This window comes from Psittacula echo, assembly GCF_963264785.1.
Source record: "Psittacula echo genome assembly, chromosome: Z".
In the NCBI taxonomy this organism is placed as follows: domain Eukaryota; kingdom Metazoa; phylum Chordata; class Aves; order Psittaciformes; family Psittacidae; genus Psittacula; species Psittacula echo.
The window spans coordinates 98790959-98810372 of record NC_137742.1 but is presented as its reverse complement, the minus strand read 5'-3'; the positions used below and the strand labels follow the sequence as shown (position 1 = coordinate 98810372).

General features: G+C 40.0%; 1 protein-coding gene across 1 annotated transcript; it reads right to left on the bottom strand.

The window, feature by feature from the left end:
- Positions 1-4044: 4044 nt before the first annotated feature.
- On the bottom strand, positions 4045-9879 carry CLEC3A (C-type lectin domain family 3 member A; the record flags this gene model as incomplete). Its single annotated transcript, XM_080637488.1, has 3 exons — positions 4045-4436; positions 7558-7638; positions 9765-9879. 3 exons carry the CDS (start codon positions 9877-9879, stop codon positions 4045-4047), a joined length of 588 nt encoding a protein of 195 aa, XP_080493614.1.
- Positions 9880-19414: the final 9535 nt, after the last annotated feature.

Below are 19414 nucleotides of genomic sequence, written 5' to 3'. Positions count from 1 at the left end.
ATAGGTCTTTAAAGTATTTTAAATTCTAGACCTAGCTACAGAAGCAAACTTCTGTACTCCCAGAAAATTGCCCTTCCCAGGGGGGTTTATGTGTATGCATGAAGGCTATGGAAAAGAACACCTGGAGAAAAAAAAAAAAAAAAATGGAAGGAGTAAAAGAGAGAAAGCTGAAAATAACAGTAACTAAAAGCACTGTGCATACATTCTTGTGTGTCAGGCCACCTCTGGGGTTGGCTTTGAACTGTATCTTCCACTCTAAAATGCTCTATGTTGAGCTTTATACTCCCCCTTAAGCTCTCTTATGAAGATCAGGGACACATCAGCAAGCCTTGGCTCTGCTGTACAGTTTGAAAAGCTTGTGAAATGCTCCTGAGCACCTTTTGGCTAATATCAGAGCTTGTCCTTCAGTTATTAAGGACAGTAACTGTAGTACAACTAAGCTCTCAGCTGGACATTGTTGCTGGCAGTCTTTATTCCAACGCTGACTCCCCTTGCTGTTGGACAGTGTCAGTAGGCTTACTAGGAGGAAGATTGGCCTGGTTTAATATACACAAGGCTGAGATGGTCAAAAAGAGAGAGGAAGAAATGGAGCTGTGTTGTTTAAACTGCTGTGAAATGTAGCGCAGCTGAAGCCATACCAAATATTACTGGGTGTGTGTCATGTTTAATGAACAAGACAAAAGAGTTTCTCCTTCTGACCACCTCTTGTAACTACCAGCTCTTCTGCTAGAAATAAATTACTGGCGAAACACATAGTGAGGCAGAAGCAGAAAGAGATGAATGCTAAAAGGGATAGCTTCTTGCTCTAATAAAAGAAGAGTTGCCTGGGGAGGGAGCAGAGAATAGCAGCCTAATCCTGTGCCACCCTATGTGGTAATCTGCCTGTGAACATCTTTTTTTATCAGGTTGTAAATGCTGGGGAGGGAGCTCGCTGTGGGCAGATACCCACAGCCAGCTTTGTCTTCCTTTAGGGCAGGAAGGTAGTAAAACGGGATCTCCCTTGAGGTGAGACAAAGGAGGAGGCAATGATAAGCTCTTGAAAATTAGTATCAAGTCTTCAAAAAAAATGACATTTTCTATTTTCTGTCAAAGGTACTGTAGGTGTTTGGACGTGTTACATTGGATCTTTTTCCGTCAGAGAGCAACTAGAAAGTGTTTGTTACAGTAACCGCATTTAAGTCACTTCAACTCTGCATTCTCCCGTTATACCACTAGGTGGGAGTGTTGGAGCTTTTTTCTGTGTTGGCACTGCGGTAATGAGAGCAAAAATGCTGTCGTGTGTGCTGTTGAATTCAGAGTCACTCGAGCAATTTCCAGCTGAACCCTGACGACTACCCAGTGTGCAAATGAGAAATTGCTAAGTGACTGCCTACTCCATGACACAGTACCCGTCTTCAGAGAAGAATGCTCTACAGGAATGCAAAACTCTGGCTTCTACATCTCCTTTACGAGTTGCATGTACTGGGGAGCAAGGGTCCCTGATTCAGTTTTGTGTGCCTTTTGCATAGATAAGGAGCCCAGAGTTGGAATTTGAAGGGACAATGTCACTGGGAGATGGCAGGGGATTTCAGAAACTAATTGAAGAAGAGTGATGCAAAAAAGGGAGCCTGTTCTGCTTGAATGGAAAAGATGGGCTTACCACGTGCTTAACAGAAGAGAGGAAAGGTAGGGAGTAAAGGTCTGGGGAGAACTGATGCAGCAGCCTGGCAGAGCAGGCCCATCAGGCAGCAATTACTCACCCTCACTCTGAGCTCACTTCACACGGGTACATTCAGTCATTGAAACGAAAGATAAGGGCAGTTAATTTTATAGGGCAAAGTTTGCCTCCCTGCTATCTTTCTACTTTGTTTTCTCTCTGTCTTGTCCCCATTGCAGGCATTTCTTGAGGAGTTTTTCATCCTTCTACCATCTCTCTCCAACTCTACCCACCTGAGTTTCACTCCATTTTACCTGTTCAGTTTATGTTCATTTGCTATTTCTTAACTGAGCATTTTGCTGGGAATCTTCAAATTGATTACCAATTTCATTGAGTTTTTGTCTTTGTACAGTAAATAACTACTAAACAAATAGTTATTTCTGTCCCTGGTATCTGCATCCACCAGCTGATAAACATCCACCTATAGTATCTACACACATTTTCCATTCCTGACTACAGCTTTAGAAACTTGGCTGAAATAGATTGAATAGGGTTTATAAATTTATAAACTTTTTTCAATATCATTTTTTTGCATAATTTTTTTTTAATAGATTTTAAAGTTTATAAATTTATAAACTCCTCAAAGGTAAATAAGTTCTGAAATTTGGGGTGAATGTTCAATCTGACTGTAGCTGTAGGGATATGCTGGCATACTGACATGTCAGACAAGCCAGAGGTAAATGAGCCATACAAAATCACTGCAGACTTTCAATCATGTTAAAATGTAGGTAAAAGGAATATTGATCCCAACCTTAGCAAAGGTTGGGAGATTTTTAAAGAAAATTAAAGGGATTTGAAGGGAAACCGGGGGGACTTTCTGTTCCTTTGTTTAAACTCCGGAGCCAGGTGAGAGAATTCAGAATCAAGCCTGTTTTACAAATACATAAAGTGTAGGACAATGGAATTATATATAATACGACAGTGGTATATTGAACAGTTGCATTTCATACAGCTGTTAGGCAAGCACGGATCCAAATTTTGTCCTGTGGCATGTAGGTACACTAATAAAAAAGAAGTATAGCATAATGTGCCCAAACATGGTGCCCCTTTTGAATCCCCAAGTCCTAGGAAGGAATGGACTTCACGTGGATGCATTAGCTGCCAAAAATACCACTACAACTAAATACCAGTTATCACAAATTTATTGCATAATTTAAGAAAATCTTGTGCAACGAAAAGAGGTAAATGTAGGAATTAGCCTCCAAGCAGCAACATATTTAAATATTTAAATGAAATTCCTTTACACAAGAAAGAAACTGCTATTTATAACATGAAGGCAAATCTCTATTGTGAGGTTAAGAACAGCAAAGAATAACTAATACATTTTACTTCATTTTCAAATATTCGGTGTAAATTGGGAAAATTTGTGTGTGGCCAGATGAGTTGCAGTTTGGCCTCACTTTTTTGTGCCAAATGAGTGTGCTGTCTGCCATGCAAAGGGAGGTGAATGAGCAGTATCATGCCCAGAAAGAGAATCCTTCCTCTCTTCTTGTGCTTTCAGGCACTGTTAATGTGTGTATTGTAATGCCTTTTTCTGATCCTGCTGGAAAGAAGGCTTTTGCAGATTTTGTTAAGGCATTACACAGTGGAGGTGGGATCTAGTCGCACGTTGGTTTCTTCTATGAGAATGTTCCAAATGACATCTAATATTTAACCATAATTGAGACATTTAGAAGCAAGTATGTTTAGACTAACTGATGTTTTAGAACAGGCACTTCTCCCATTTTCTAGCAGTGTATCACTTTTAACTAAATGTAGTTTAAAAATTAACATCAGATTTTTCTGTTTAATTGGGCTTTTTTAACTCACGGGTAAAAACTGTTGATCACAGATCCATCCTTTTAAACTCCATGAGGATAATGATCATTTTTCACAGGAGCCCACATAATCCCAAGGTCCCTCTTAAACACTGGAACCGAAAGGATCCTTACACCTCACACTGGCACATGTCACCATGCAGCAATCTTTTGTAAACTTTCAATAAATTCACTGGAGTGTAGAATTCAAGCAAATGCTAACCTACCATGGATATAAAAAGTATAGAAATAGGAGGTGAATGCTAAGAACCAGAACATCAGGCTGAAATAATATGCCAAAATATGGTATAATGTAGGTCAAAATGCAATATATATTCTTGTACATAAAGAGAGCACTCACTAAAAATAACATTTTTAGCATGTGAATAGAAAATAAATTAATAGAGAGAGAACTTCTGCTTCAGGAAAGAATGAGTACAATGCAGAGGATGGATATATTTAACTCTCCAATGTCAAAGTAGGAGGGGCTGCTCAGAAGCAAAACTGCATGTTAATAACCCAAAACGTGGTCATGGTCATTTGTAAATGTAATTATGGGATCAGAAATTCACAAATATATCTTTTGGCAGTACGGCAGACTTCGTCCGCCCACTTGCCTTGTGATGACTGGGAAAAAAAGACACAGTTTTCACGCTTCCCCCCGCTTGGTTGGGCACGATCCCAGTTGAAGTACTGTAGAACCATGCCATTGACATCAACAAATTTCCCTTCATTGATCAAGTCATTGATACCCAACCAAAACTCAGACACTCTAGGCATACTTTTCTTGCCATAATCTCGAAGAGTGTTTGTTTCATCATTATTCCTTGGGATAGCCAGTGTTCCTCCCTTGGCTATGCAGTCTTCGTTGGCTTCATGAAAATGTTTGGTGCTTTCTGACACAAGGTAGCACTTCTTATGGGCCTTTGTCCCACGAAGGCAGACTGTGAATAGATATTGGTTTGCATTGTCAGTAAAAGCTTGGGCTATAGCTTTGAATAATGTTTCTTATAAGTGATAATTTTCATAAAGGTGAGAATTAAGCAGACAAGTCGCTCAGCAAGTGAAAAGCTCCTGCCACCACAGAGTGGTCCAGGAAGTGGTAGTAAGATTGGACTTACCTGCTCTTCTGTTTGTTTATGTAGGGCCTGGTATGCAGCCAGCATGTTAGCATGCTGTTGGGAAGTCTGAACAGACTGCTCACAGGTGATCTGCAGAGCACCTTGGACTACAAGCGGTGGCCAAAAGCTGCTCCAGAGAAGAAGTACTTAAGAGGAAGGACAGACATAGCTGCCATCTTAACACCATAATGTGCTTTGGAGAATCTTTCCCGTATTTATTCCGGAAAACCTCAGGCATGGTCTTGAGCCCCAGAATTCCCTCCAAAAATGTAATTCTCTCAAGGATTTTCTATTTTGCTGTTTCAGAACACTAAAATATAACCCAGGCCTGTTGTAGATGTGCCTTACGTCTTTTTTTTTTTTACCAAATAGTCCTGCTTTCACACATTTTCACTTTAATTCATCAGTCTTAAAGATGGAATGGATGAGACACGGATGTTTACATTGTTGCCAGGTACAAACTGGTCATCACGAAATCTATACTTGACTTACTAGTAAAGCGGCAGATCTAATGGTCTTTTCACATTTACGTTTAGGTGCCAAAGAAAAATAAATTTTGTGCATTAACGAAGCTTAGCTCTTAGCAAACACAGGCAGGACAGAAGAGTGGTATTTTAAATGTGTCCTGCTCACCAGAAATAATAAATTTTGATTTCAAATTCAGAATGTAAATCTCTGGGTGATTGATAAGCGTGTATTTCCACCTGTAGAAGAGTACAAATTCACCTCTTTAGTTCTTAAAGTCTGGTCTTTCCAGCAAAGTCTGTCCCTTCAAACACTAAATGAGGTAAGGTGACTTAAATCTATAAACATGTTTAAAAAATGTACACTTATTACTGAGCTTGCGTGACAATCTGAACTTAATAATCTAAACATTTGCATTTATAAATCTGTTTGCTTTTAGTTCTACTGGAACATATCAGGGAAGTCTTTATGTAAAGTCCAAATATACTAGAACATTAATTTGGCATACCCTCTGTAGCTGGAATTGCCTTGCAGAACTGTTGTCAAAGTTGTTCCAGCCCAGGGTCTGTGTGAGCAGGCTTGCAGGAGTGAGTCCTTAAACTTTGCTTTCCTGCTGTCCTAATACACAGTGTGAAAAACTGATTTTACGAAGAAAAACACAAGAAGAGAACCATCCTTGAAGGAGTGTTCCTTCTGAGCTGAGGAAGTTAGCAAAGGCCTTGAATACAATCCTGCAACAATTATTTTTAGAATCCTGCATGTGACTACTTCCAGATTATTTCATTTATTGCTTAAACTCATCTTGTGCTTATATTAGAAATGTCGTGAAAAAATATGACCATCTTCTATCCTGATGTCTTCTATAATCTGTTTCTAATTCCTGTCATCTGTTCTTGTAGAAAAAGTAATTATGTATATGATCAACAGGATATGGAAATCTACTTTGAGTCATATCCTATGTCTGAGTTTTTTAGTACTTCCAGTTGTAGTATTCATTGAGCTCCTTAGCAGCATTTTTCAGGGTCACCATTTTATACTAGGGCTTATCTTTCAAATTTTAACCTTTCCAACTGCTAATGGCCAAAGAAAAGTAATGAACATATTTGCTAAATGTCGAGTTCTTTGACAAATTTATATTCATGGGAAAGATCAGAAAGGCTTTATCTACTTCAGCAACTGCAGTAATAATGGAGACTGGCCCTTTTTAGGGAGAAAGTATGTGCTTCTAAATGGTGTATGGCAATATTTGATGGTACGAAGAAAGGAGACGTAGGAAATTTGAGCAAAGAAGAAATCAGATTGTAATGTATATCTTGGAAATGTCCATAAGCTGAAAAAGCATCCCCTTTTTCAAGTATCAAAAAGCCATTAATAAACACAGTCAAAGCTAGAGGGGTGATAGATCTCTTTTTGCCAGATTTGGAATCCAGTTGAGCAGTGTGGGTTCTGAATTTAGAATATAGCTCAAAATAAGTTTTGAGGATAGAAAATCTCCTGGCTCTGGTTTCATTTCTAAGCCACTGCATGCTTACTGTCAAGTTCCTTCTGGAAGCAATACAAGAATTACTTTTAAACAAGAGTTACTTGTCTAGCACAGGCTCTCTCTTTTAAGACACTTCTGAAATGTTCTTATAAGGCATTTAAAGTACAAATATTTTGTAAAGCTCAAAAAGCTTCATGTAACCCAAGACATGAAACAGAACAACCCAGATATTACCATCCTTAAGGAAAATAAGTTCTGTTTCATGTGAATTATGTCATTTCCTCTGTAGTGTCCTCCTGTACATGCTTAATTGCCAAGTTCTGTGTCAACAGCTGTGAAAAAGCACAACCGTCCAGTAGGTGCATGTGTATTTACCCTTCTTATTTTGTTTGGAAATTTCCATCTGGCTATTTAAATGCTTAAAGGAGTCTGCACATTGATACAGGATATTTCTGAACTCACAGTGGGTATTACTGTGAAGTTTTATGGTAACATTCACATTTGAATGTTGCAAACTCCACACTTTAAAAAGGCTCAGTCCTTTTAGCTTCTTTTGGGGGTATTCTCAGCCATTTCCATGAATATTTTCACCTTGCTAGTTAGCCTGTATTCGTATCCAAGGGGACCTAGCTCACTGACCATCTAAAATCTCAAACCCAGTAACCCTCATTGTGTTATCTTTGTCTAAATATACCTAAAAATCACACCTTGGGGTTGTGCATAGCAAAGATTATCATAGTTCTTGCTCCAGATTAGTTCTTGCTCCAGATTAATTCTTGCTCTTAGTTAAGAATTATCACTTGTACGCCTTTAGTTCAGACTTTACTTGACTGCTTACTTCAACATTTGTCTCACCATTACATCTATGGTACACCATGCTCTTAAGGAGTTATATTTCTCAGTCACAAATCCCCATTAAAGAGAAGGACGGGAGTGAAGGAGAGAGGAAAGGCAGCTGCAACTTGCGGAAGCCATTGACCATGTAAGTTGCTTTACCTGTCTGAAGTGCTTGCATTTCTTTCAGAGCATTTACTTCCCGCCACAATTTGTCAATCTGGGTCTTTAGGTCATCTTTTTCTTAAATAAAAGAAATATAGAGAACAGATATGTACACAGAGAATATTTAAAAAAAAGTTTGTTAAAAGCTGTTTCATAATATGATAATATTTTTGCATTGCTGAGATATGTTTTGATTTCTGTTAAAGATTTCTATTTAATGAAATGATACCTGTAGGGTTCCTATCAAAAAACATGAGGACCTCACCTTCACGTTTTACTCTCATAATTTAAATCTCATTTTCAGCTGAACTTTACCCTGGTAGCTGTTTGAAAACCGTGGATTTTTGCAGCTAATTTTTATTTAGCATGCCAATATATAATTTATGGCAAAATTTGCCTATTTCAGTTTGAACTTGTACCCCATGGTGTATATATATAACACAAATCATAGCAGGACACAAGGTGTTTTTATTCAAAGAAATGTTACTTCTGAAAGGGTGGAAGTTTCACACAACTCTTGTTTGAACAAAGTGAACAGCTAATATAACCAAACTTCACAGTTCGAATGTATGCAGACAAGCTTGCTGAGCTGCAATTTCTCCTTCCCAGGAGGAGCCTTTCTCTCTTCATGAGTACAGAGAGGGCTTGGTGACTTAAGTCACACAAATGTAGTCTGAATCACCATTTTGTAGCACTTACAAAAGCATCAGGAAGATGGTGAGACAAGAAAAGAAGCTAATTTGCACATAACTCTATTTTCATGTCATCTTTTCCATTCTTTTTTCTTAATCATTATAATTTTCTATCACCATCAAACAACTAGCAGGCATGTTCCCATTGCACAAAATGACAATTTGATTGCAGCAGTAACCAGACCTTTCAGAAGCCACAGTAATGAACATGAGGAATAAATAAGCTCTTTCACACATAGCAGAACTAACAAAACCACAGTTCCTACAGATCTGTGTTCCATCATCTAATCCTCCAGCTGCACCCCAGAAAGCTCATATCCATATTCCCTACTGGCTTTGGGAATAACCCCAGCTGTCCTTCATGATTCCTTGGTTCCCCAGGGCAGGACTCCCAGTTCCCCAGTCAGTGCTACTCCCTGCAAGTCCCAGTTCACAAGAGTCCTTCCATGTTCCTTTGTTTGAAAAGAGACAAAACCAGCACAAGCTGAGCTCCTGGTGCAAACATTTCACAGTGGGACACTAATGCAGACCTCTTCTCATCCCCCCAAAAATACTGGGAAAATTAGCCTCAGTATCTCCATTCTCCTGCCAAATTTTTTCCAGATCAAAACTTCTTAGTGGAAGGTTAAATGTGCTGGCGAAGCAAATGTGCTGGTAAAAAAAAATGTATAAACAGCCTGTCCTTAGGACACCAATCTTAAAACCATACAGATTCAACAGCAGAAGTGTATGTAACTGTATAGCTCCAGAGTTCTGTAATCATGCTGTACATTGTACGATGGCTTTATCAAAGCTGTGGATTTTTTCATTGACTAGGAGCTTAAATATTTGCCATTGGTGTAGCCTCCATCATACCCTTTTTTATTAGAAATAAGTCTTTAAATTAAATACACAGACATTTTCAAACAACATTCAGCTCTTTTCTATTTGCTCTGAAAGCTTTGCTCTGGGAATTTATGCTTTATTGTTTTCTGCTAATTCGTTTTCATTAGTTTGACTTGCCATTTCACAGTACTTTTCACACAGGTAACGTTATATTCCACAAATATTAGAGACACATTCTGTCAAAATTAGGAAAGGGTACAAAAATCTGAACAATAACCCTTGGAGACTGAATATTTTATTCTGCTCTTTTCTACCACATGTATATGAATTTCCATTCTTCTGATCTTAGTCACTATAACTCTGTAACTAAAAATGATCATCCAGAGTCCTTTCTGAACTGTACCTGTGAGTCCTAAATAATGTTGACAGAGATGAATAGGCATAACAGAGCAAAATATTTACAACTGTTATACAGCTCAATTTCTGTAACTCTTTCTTGAACCCTAGTCTTGGCTTTGCTAATTCACATAAAAATATTTTAAGACTGATATAAGATAGACTCAAATGTCCTTTGCTAATAAGCATTTGTATAACATTAGTTTCTGGTTCATGCAATGTTACTTAAGTATATAGTAAAGTTGCACAGTCTGTAAGCTTCTATCCCTCCTCCCAGTTAAAACCCAGTACCTTTCACTCTACGTTTGCTGTGCTTCCTGGCTTTGAATTTGGAAGCCTGGCTGATGGTCTGGTCCAGCAGCAGTATGCTTATGAGTAGAAGAATCCTAAGTCCAGTTTGTGCCATTTCTCTTTAAAAGAATTTAACAAGAATCTTCAAGAGATTCTCTTCAGCAGCTACGAGAGAAAGTCACACAGACCCATCTCAGTAGGGACTGACTGAGGTCAGTTTTATAAAAGTGTGGTGATAGGGTTGGCTGTACTCCTTGCTTACGAAATGTGTTTAATACTTAAGCTGGCTGTAGCATAAGGCACCCCCTTGTTCTCACATCTCATCTGAAATTCCTATTTCCATTTTGAGTTCAGCCGGGACAGGTTGCTTTTACAGAGGCTATACCAGCACTGAACAGTGCACTGATTGCCGCTAATAAGCACCCTATCTCCCGTTTTAACTTTGAAGCTAAAATGTATGGAAAACAGCCTGCACCTTGTGCAATGCCAGCTTCAAGGAAGGGTAAACAACCTCTACAAATGTGACATGGTCCCGAGCTGGTTAAGTCATGACAATGGTCAAGATCCTACTTACACCAAAACAAAAAAAGAACACTGCCTCCTGAGTAAATACAAATGCTGCAGCTTCACACACACAGAGTATATATACATTAAGATCACATTATGTGAGGACTGCATTTATTATTTCATTAAGAGTTAATAAGTGCCTAATAGATATGACTGCATTTCTGATTAAGAACAGTGTGTGTTGTAAGCTGGGGAAAAAAAAGGCAGTGATACTCCTCCAGAGGTTTCCACATCCTGACTATATGGTCAGAGAAAGAGTAAAGCACAAGATGCTTGAAGCTGGACAGTGTCTCTCTGGAATCTGGAGAGCTCTCTGTTTTTGGATCTCTTTTATTTGTTGTTGGGCTCTGAGTTTTGTGGGGCAGCTTCTTAACCTGGGATTGCTGTAAGTGGTAAAACCTCTCACTGACTTTGTTGGAGAAATTAAATTGTCACAATAATGTGTCTATCTATCACGCTTTTTCTTAAATTGTTGAACTAAAGCCATCACTGGGTGATGGGATGCTGGCAGGCACAGCTACTGCCCTTCAGGGCTGTTGTTCTAGACATCTCTTTGCCACTTCTGCCTTGGTTACATTCTGCTCATATTGCCAGTTTTTTTCATAACTGTAAGTGCAAGAAACTCATTACTCTATTAAATGAAAGCTGAGATTTAGAGACATGCTGTTATACTTACATGAGTGCATACTGGCTTTTTCCAATCCCCACGTACAGTCTAAAAGCACTTCAGTACTTATAATGTAAACCACACCTCCAACATCTGTTTTAGATACCTTCAAACAGCTAGCTGTATTCTAATAATCTGTTACTAGTAAAAGTCTTTTAATCATTAATAAAATTTTCATAAATGCATCCTGATATGATAAAACTTAGTTTCAGTGGTCCTGCTTCAAAATATTGAAGTATATTACACTGTGGGGAAACCTTTGGATCAGCACTGCTATGTCCTCAGTGCTATTATGGAGCATCGCACACCAGAGACGGCTCTTACAGGGCCCCGCTCACTCAGAACTGTCTAAAAAATCCCTCACACAGCTTCGTGTTTCAGTTCAGTTAAATGTGGAAAGGGCTGTCATTCCAACCAGCACACCAGAAACCGAAATGTGAGCTGTTAGACAGGAAAACAGGGAGCTTTGCAAGGGTCTAGTTCAAGATTTAATCTGTCATTTAGAACTAACCCTGGGTTCAGGGTTGATCCATATTTTATCCCAGTGATGTTGGGCATCAATATAAGTTAATTAAGGGCAGACAGCTGAATCAATAACTGCCTCCGGTTAGTTTTTCACTCAGTGCCTTCTCAGGAGCTGTGGAATTGCACATGAAGCTGATCCTGAACCACTGCAGTTTGTAGCCTGACATATTAAACTGATGTTAATTTGGGGTTACCTTGATAAAGGAGCTGTAAACCCCTGGAGCTGTTTTATGTGGAGCTAAGCTGTCCCACAGGCTTTGAGAGAGGCAGGACCAATAGCTGGGGTCAACAAGCACTTTAGCCTGCATGTTCACTGACTCACTACCAGAATGTGTTTATTCCTGCACCTAGAAACTTCAGTTTTCTAACAGAGGCTTTCTTTTCTTTTCTTTCTCTGAAATGAGTCTGACAGAAAAAGATTTGTACTCTACTAAGGCAAGAACACAAATCACTAAAAATGGGGGTATAAAGAAGACACAGATTTGGTATTCTGAGAGTCCTTGGCCAGGCGCCTGAGTGAAAACCTGTGCTTTTTTTGAGTATGCCATATCATATCCTTTTAAAAACAGACTGAAACTCTGTTTTGAAAGCTTCATCCCTCTGGTTCAGTAGTCTGTCTGACTGCTTTACCAGTCTGCAAGTAGCTCAGCTGGACTTAGCTCCTAAAACCTGAATTACCAAGCTGTCTTTGCACAAGGGTATAGGGGCTCATTTGTCTAGGATTTGTGTAAAGTACCTGAGAAACAGATTTCACACTTATGACTAATCTATAGAAAACGAGAAGACAAGTTTAACTTCTTGTACACAGTATATGGGCAGGAGAGAAAGAGAAAAGTCAAAAGATGTTGCTGTGATGATGTAAGTTCCCACTGCTACTGTGAGAAAACAGGAAATGGAACCACATAGAGCCTTATTGAAGTAGTACCTGGTCCATGTATGGTCTTGAAACCAACATTACAATGTAATTTAGAGTTGTAATTTTTCTTTTACTAGCGTAGTTATAGTAATATAATACAGCCCAGAGAGTGAACACAGTTATGTATGTATAGAGGTAATATTTCCTGGGACAAATTATTCCTCTTTCCATAACAGAACATGCTATACAAATATAAATAGCCTCATAGCTTTATAAAGCTGCATCCAGATGAGGATGAGATTGCACTTTTTTATTTACACCAGTATAGAAGAAATTCTCCATATAGATAAAATCGTAGTCTCTCTTGAAATGCTTAATTCACTTCAAAGCAGTCTTGAAGTACTCTCTTTGATAAGAAACATCTTGCAAATGACACAGATGCTGTACTACACAAGCACCTGAGGTTTTGGCTCCTGTCTCCCCATCTCATTCTGTTCACTTTCAGACAACTAAACCATTCAGAGCTTAAGTATCCTTTGGTACAGGGTTTATTTCAGTTTCTCCACAGAGGTTCTTCAAGGTAAAAAGTCTATTCCCCTCAGAGACAGTTATACCTTTATATGCTTCAGCAAACTGGCTCAGAAAAACTCTTCATACAGCTGTTTTTTCCTCTCCATTCTCAGCCATCACTAGGTTTGTGGAAAGAACATGCAATTGGGCACAGAATATGCGAAGCTGGTGTGAGATGAGGACTGGATGCTGGGCTGGGGTCCTGAAATAGGTTTGGCTACAGAAGCTATTTCCTGTTGTGTGAAGTAAGATTCTATGTATGGGAATCATGGTACTTTACTTATGTCCTGAGTCAGTAGAGGTACAATTAAAACACTACTCATAAAATATAACTTTAAAGAAAATTCATGCTTCAAGAGGCTGAAAAATGAAGTGCTACATATTGCTGTTAGATTGGCCTTATTTTACTGAGATCTACAGTCTCCTCCATGCTTCAGAGCTAATTGTGTTGTGGCATGTTTGGGAAATTGATGGGCTGTATCTGTTGAAATCATAGCAAACGTTCTGTTTGTTTTTTTCAGCATTTCAGGTGCAGAAAATTCAGCTCAGCATAGGATTTGGGTGGTGGATAAGAAGCTTGTATGGGGGCAATTATTTGCCCCTTCTGCTCAGAGTATGAAGGCAAATTGAAAACTGATCAGGGATGTTGCCAGGCTAAAGAATTTCAAGTGGGACAATCCAAAGAGCTAGTATAGACAACAGAAATAGATAACGCAAAAATTAGTAAGAGGTTTATCACCTCCCAGGGCAGTTTATGTCTGTCTCAGTGGTAAATGGGATCCACTGGTGGATTTTTATTTGTTTCAATTTAATGCAACACATTTTTCAAACTCTGCTAGTCATGGATTATGTCGTGCTTGGAAAATTACCGTATGCTTGGTTCCTTTGGCCTTGAAAAGTCTTTCTTAAGGATTTGATCTCCATCCAACCAGGAATGAGGCAGGATTATGGTTGACATCCCAAACCCAAAGTTATTTTCAAGAGATCTGTACAGACACACTGTGCAATTAGAAAAAGGAAGGGCTAACCTTATGGTATGTGAAGTTTTGTGAAACTCATTAATGATATTTTGGACTTCTGCAATCAGTTCAATTTTTTTCCTGTCACACTAATTTGCTGTTTTGAAAGGAAATGTTCTGGCTACATGTGATCTGCTCTCTCTATTAGAATTAAATGAGGTTTCAGGCTTATTGCAAAGCCAGGACACCCACTAATGACCTGCACTGAATGTCAAGAAGTGTTCAGATGGGGACATTCATGTCCATTTTAGCCATGTGATGCTGCTATCATCATGCCTCACTTTGGCACTGTGACACTGCTAAGGGGATCAATAAATAGGCTTCTCGATGTGGTATTTTCTAGTTCCAGAGCTAGCTCTTCTTACCTAGAGGTCTGCTGCTTTTCACTTTCCTATGCTGCAAATAAAAGCTTCAAAAAATTAAGACACTTGAGATCTAAATAATGTGTGTGTACTGACAAGATGAATCAGGGAAGTATTTTGAGCTTCAGGAATGAGTGCATTTTGTATCTCTTATTTGGGGTCTTTGTCACAAAGCATCTCACAGCTGGGTCTTTGCAAGGAGAGAGGAGGGTAAACAACTTGCAAAAGGCAGTAGAAAGACTTGTCTTCCATCTGTCGTTCATATTTAAGGCAAATATCATTATCTTGTCAATGTGACCAAACTATCTCACCTGCACTCCTTTCATTCTCTTGTAATGCAGTGAATATAGTTGATAGGTTGTAAAGCTGAGAAAATACTAATTATCAAAGTCAGAACAGGTTCAGAATCGAGAAGAGATTCACCAGATCTATGAGAAGCAATGTTATCAAGGCCATTGCACTCTTTATGGTTACCAACCCGATGCTACTCTTCACTGATACAGTTGCTTTCTTACAGTGTTCAGATATCAACAAGGGGTGGCAGTTGCTAAATCCTTTTTACTTCAGGCCTTACATACAAAAATAAGTAGGTGCTGAGTGTTTTGATAGCTGTCATTGCCTATTTCTTTAAGCAAAAAGGACGCCAAAGAAATAGCTGATTGTTTAGAGATGAATGTTTTGATGGCTGTGTAAAATGTGCAAAGAGAGCAAATAATAATCCCCCTCAAAACAGAGACTTTTTACAGAGTGACTGATTCTGTGTCATCTCTAATGATAAAGGACTTCAGGAGAAAATCTAAAGCCAAGAAACTGCAAGGTTTCTGTGTAGTCTGGATGCAAATAGGAGAGTTGAATGGGGTCTTTTAAAAGGCTACTCCTGTGGACTTGGCAAACATTCCATGTTGGGAATTACTGGCAGCAGCTCAGCTTGTTTAGCCCTCGGGATGTGTGTGAGAATGTGTTTCTCTTTTTCTTTTGCAAACACAAATTACCTGTTGTGTTAATTTTTCTCCTGTAATGTGTGCTGCCTTTTTTCCTCCCTGGAAATGATCTGAAAACATCCTGAGAGTTTAATTTCTCCCTTTAAATATTTAAGTTTTGATCATCATAGTTTCCCTAATATGAAGTTTTCCAGCTTCACATTAGCATGGTCTTAATAGGTTCTGCTCATCTTTATGTGTGTCAGACAAAACAATTTGGACAAAGCCTTGGTTTAGCTCTCTAGACAGCCTGAATTAGACATTCATAGGTTCATAGCAGGTTACCAACAGAGCAGCTTTGCACACAGCCAGTAGGGCCAGTCAGAGTGAGGATTATACTTTGGCTCATGTAGATGTTTGTAGGATTTTCCTATACCCGATGGAAAATCAAACCTTCTCAAGAGTGTGCTCATGTCTCTCTTTGGTGTCTCTTTCACTGGGCACTTGAAGGTTCTGCTCAAGGACTGAGGCCATCTGCTTTGACAACCCAGGAACTCAAGCTCCCGCCTCATGTGGGTCCATATGACTTTTGAGGTCCCTAAATCCTAGACCACAGCCCTTTTACAGAGGCGCTCTCAGAGGCAATCCCTGTGCTGCTGCTCCCACCCAGCCAGTGTGACTGCCCATTGACAAGGAGATGCTTCAGCTGGGGACTGCCAGCCTGGCCAGAGGCAAGAAGCCAAATCACAGCTCTGCAGTTCAAGGCTGTCACAGGATCTGTAAACAGCTGACCCTGTTTTACTGCATATTAGAAGCAATACGACCCCATGCACAGGCATAATCAGCTCATGCACCAGGCCCCGGGGTTGGAAAACATGTGATGTAGTCCAAATAAAACACGTTCTTTAAAATGGAAGTTTTTAGCTGCCTGGTCAGGAAGGAAAAATAATACCTAAATATAAATGCTTGAGAGAGGTCTGTTTGTCTCTGCAGGCATACTCTAGCAGTGAGGAGTGGGAAGTGGCCCTGCCTTGCTGGAGTCTGGGGAAGGGGCTGTTGGGGGCAAACATATACTGCAACAAGCCCTACGCTGTATAGTATGCATCTCCCTGACCCCATGATGGGATGGAAGTGCAAACCACCCATCACCAACCAGGAGATGCTCACACGCGGATGCCAAGAGCAGAAAAGAAAACATAACCTATTTCAATGCAATTTTCACTAACAGCCGAACATGTTAACTGAGAAATAAGGTTAGTCTCCGGCCATGCTGCCCTCTTGTGAAGGGTCAGTGGTATAACATCGTCTCTCACCAGCTCTCCTACCCTTAAGGCTTCGTGTTGATGACACACAGGTGAGTTACATGCTGCTACTGTGTTAGACGTTGCTTCAAACCTTGTCCCCATAATTTTCCCGATTACAACACAGGAATTTGTGAGGGCTTTTTTGAACTCTTGGTAGCTTTTCCCTGCTGAATTATAGCTTTGGCAGAAGAACCATGGAAGGTAGCAGAGCAGCTACCTTCACTCATAGCTGTAAGGATTTGAAATCCTTGTACACGTAATGGGTGAGTGTTGTAGCCAGACTAGTATGGCCTCCAGTGCAGAGCACCAAAACATACAGTCACCTATCTTTTCTGATGTGCTTTGTAGTTTGTTTGCTATTAGCACTCAAGCTATCTGGTATAAATACAGCTTGTCATTGTCTATAAAATGTACTCACTGCACTGTCTACAGCGCAGACAGACCCTGGCTGAGATCCTGGCAATATTTAATGGGCAGGATTAGTCCATTTCAGAAACGGCATGTTCCAGCTCCTGCTCTACATGTGTGACAGAACCCCAGAGGTTTCAAATGAAAAGCTAAAGGAGTCAGGAAGAAGGTGGCTAAAGTTAAATCTGAGACAGTGGGCTTATCTGCATTTTAGAGAGACTTCAGAAGTAGGGATTATGGGTCTGGACATAGTATCCTTCAGAACTGGGGGAATTCACATTGTAACATTCTAACAGCTAAAGGTAGCTGTTGGTCATGAAAAGGGGGATATAAATCCCCAATTTTCACCTTCTTTTCTTCCTGAAAAATGAGACTCCTCTGGTGCAGATAGAGGATACTCTTGTACATTGCACCTCTCTGTGTAGTGCCTGGGCTATGTGTGAACCTCAGGTCGTGCTCTTGGATCACTGTCCATACCGTCCATGTGTTTCCAGCCCAATGCAGCATCATCTCCCTGTGCCACAACTCCACAAGCCAGGTGCAGCCAGAGAACCTGAGCCATGGGTTTATAGTGTGGGATTAAGCAGTTGGGGAATTGCAAGTGGCAGGGCCACGTGCAGTGACAAAATACACAGTGTTCTGATAAGGTCTTTAAGGAGGACAGAGAGTCACAATGTGGTTAGTAAGCAAGACATTTGTAAACAAGATTTGTGAGGGAAAGAGGGAGAGATTTGTGTGATCCCCTGTACCCAGCTACAAACGCAGCTGATGCTTACATTCACGCAAAGCCTGAAACCTGGCCCAGCACGTGATGCTACATATTGTGCATGTATGTCTGTTGCATGATATTACACACCAGGGAGGAAGAAAGTTCAAAGGCTGCATTCAGACTTGAAGATTTTTGAGACTCAAATTTGATTCCTGGCAACCAGACCAGCAGGAATAAACAGGCTATTTATTCAAATATTTTCAAATAATACTTTCAAATGGAAAATATTCTGACATTTGCCAAGTAATTTAAACACTGTAAACATAAACTGCAGAGAATTTGTCTTTATTTCATTATTCATTCTGTCATGTATGTTCTTACTGCAGTTTATTCTCATTTCCAGCAGATGTCTTAAGTGCCCTAGGAATGATTAGGAGAGCTTTGATTTTATATTGTTTATCCATCAAAGTAAAAGAGAAAAGACAAGGCTCTGTTTGCTTAATACTCAGGGTAAACTGTCATGTACCCCCAGTTTCTATACTGGGCATGACGTGCTATGGTATGGAATACCTCTTTGGCTAGTTTGGGTCAGGTGTCCTATCTCTGCTTCCTCCTGGCTTCCCTTCCTCCCTGGCAGAGCATGAGACTGAAAAGTCCTTGATTGGGGTAAACATTACTTAGCAACAACTAGAAACATCAGTGTTATCAACGTTGCTCCCAGGCTGAAAGTCAAAACCACAGCACTGCACCAGCTACTAAGAAGGAGAAAAATGACTGCTACTGCTGAATCCAGGACAGGAAATCCACACTGCTGTATGGTCTTACATCAGTGTTACCCAGTAGAGGATCAGGTTCAGCCTGATTATACATTTTCTAGATGCTTCATTACTGTAGGAAGAGCAGTTGCAGATGCACATCCACCAAGTCAAACATTCTTGTACAACTGGGGTTTCAAAAGAAATGGGAGATTTTTTTTTGTCCTGGCTTTGTCAATTTTGCGTCCTAAAATAATGCTGTGGGCTCTGCCTGGATTAAATCCGCTTCATATAATATATTGACATGTTTTCACAAGTTACATGGGTATCTGACTGATTAGATTGGCTGATTAATCTTCTGAAGATCTTTAAATCTCAGAAGCACATGTGTTTGGTACCATCTTACTGCAGTCGGAGAATGAACAGGTTAGGTTTGCCTCGATTTGACATTCACTGCCCATGTTCATGTTTGGTGCCTCTGCAGTCACAGGACCAATCTTGTTTTCAGCTATCATACCCATTCCTGAAGGGCCAGGTTCCACACTGACGTGGAGGCCTGTAGCTAATGCAGACCTGCCAAGTCTTAGGTTTTACTTTCCTCCTTGCCCTGTGTTTCTCCTCCACAGCTGCAGTGCAGTGCAGTGCAGTGCTGTCAAGCTCAGGCTGTTTACAGCCATGTGCCATGGTTTCTCCCTTCTCACATGTGTTGAGCAATCAAACAATGGAGACAGCTGCCTTTTTACGGCTTTATCAAGCCCTATGCTCTCCCTTCCTCAACTGACTTTCATGTTTCTGAAGGCTCTCAGCCCACAGAAACGGGGAAGTTTCTGCGAGTTAAATCCTTGCTAAAGGTAACAGACGTTTGCCTGCAGAAGGCAAGCAGCCTCTGCTCTTTCTTTGATAACTAATGGCAAAACAGTCTGGGACCATCTCCCCATGCAGAAGAAAACTGATACGGGGTCACCAAAGCTGGACATGTACAAGTGAG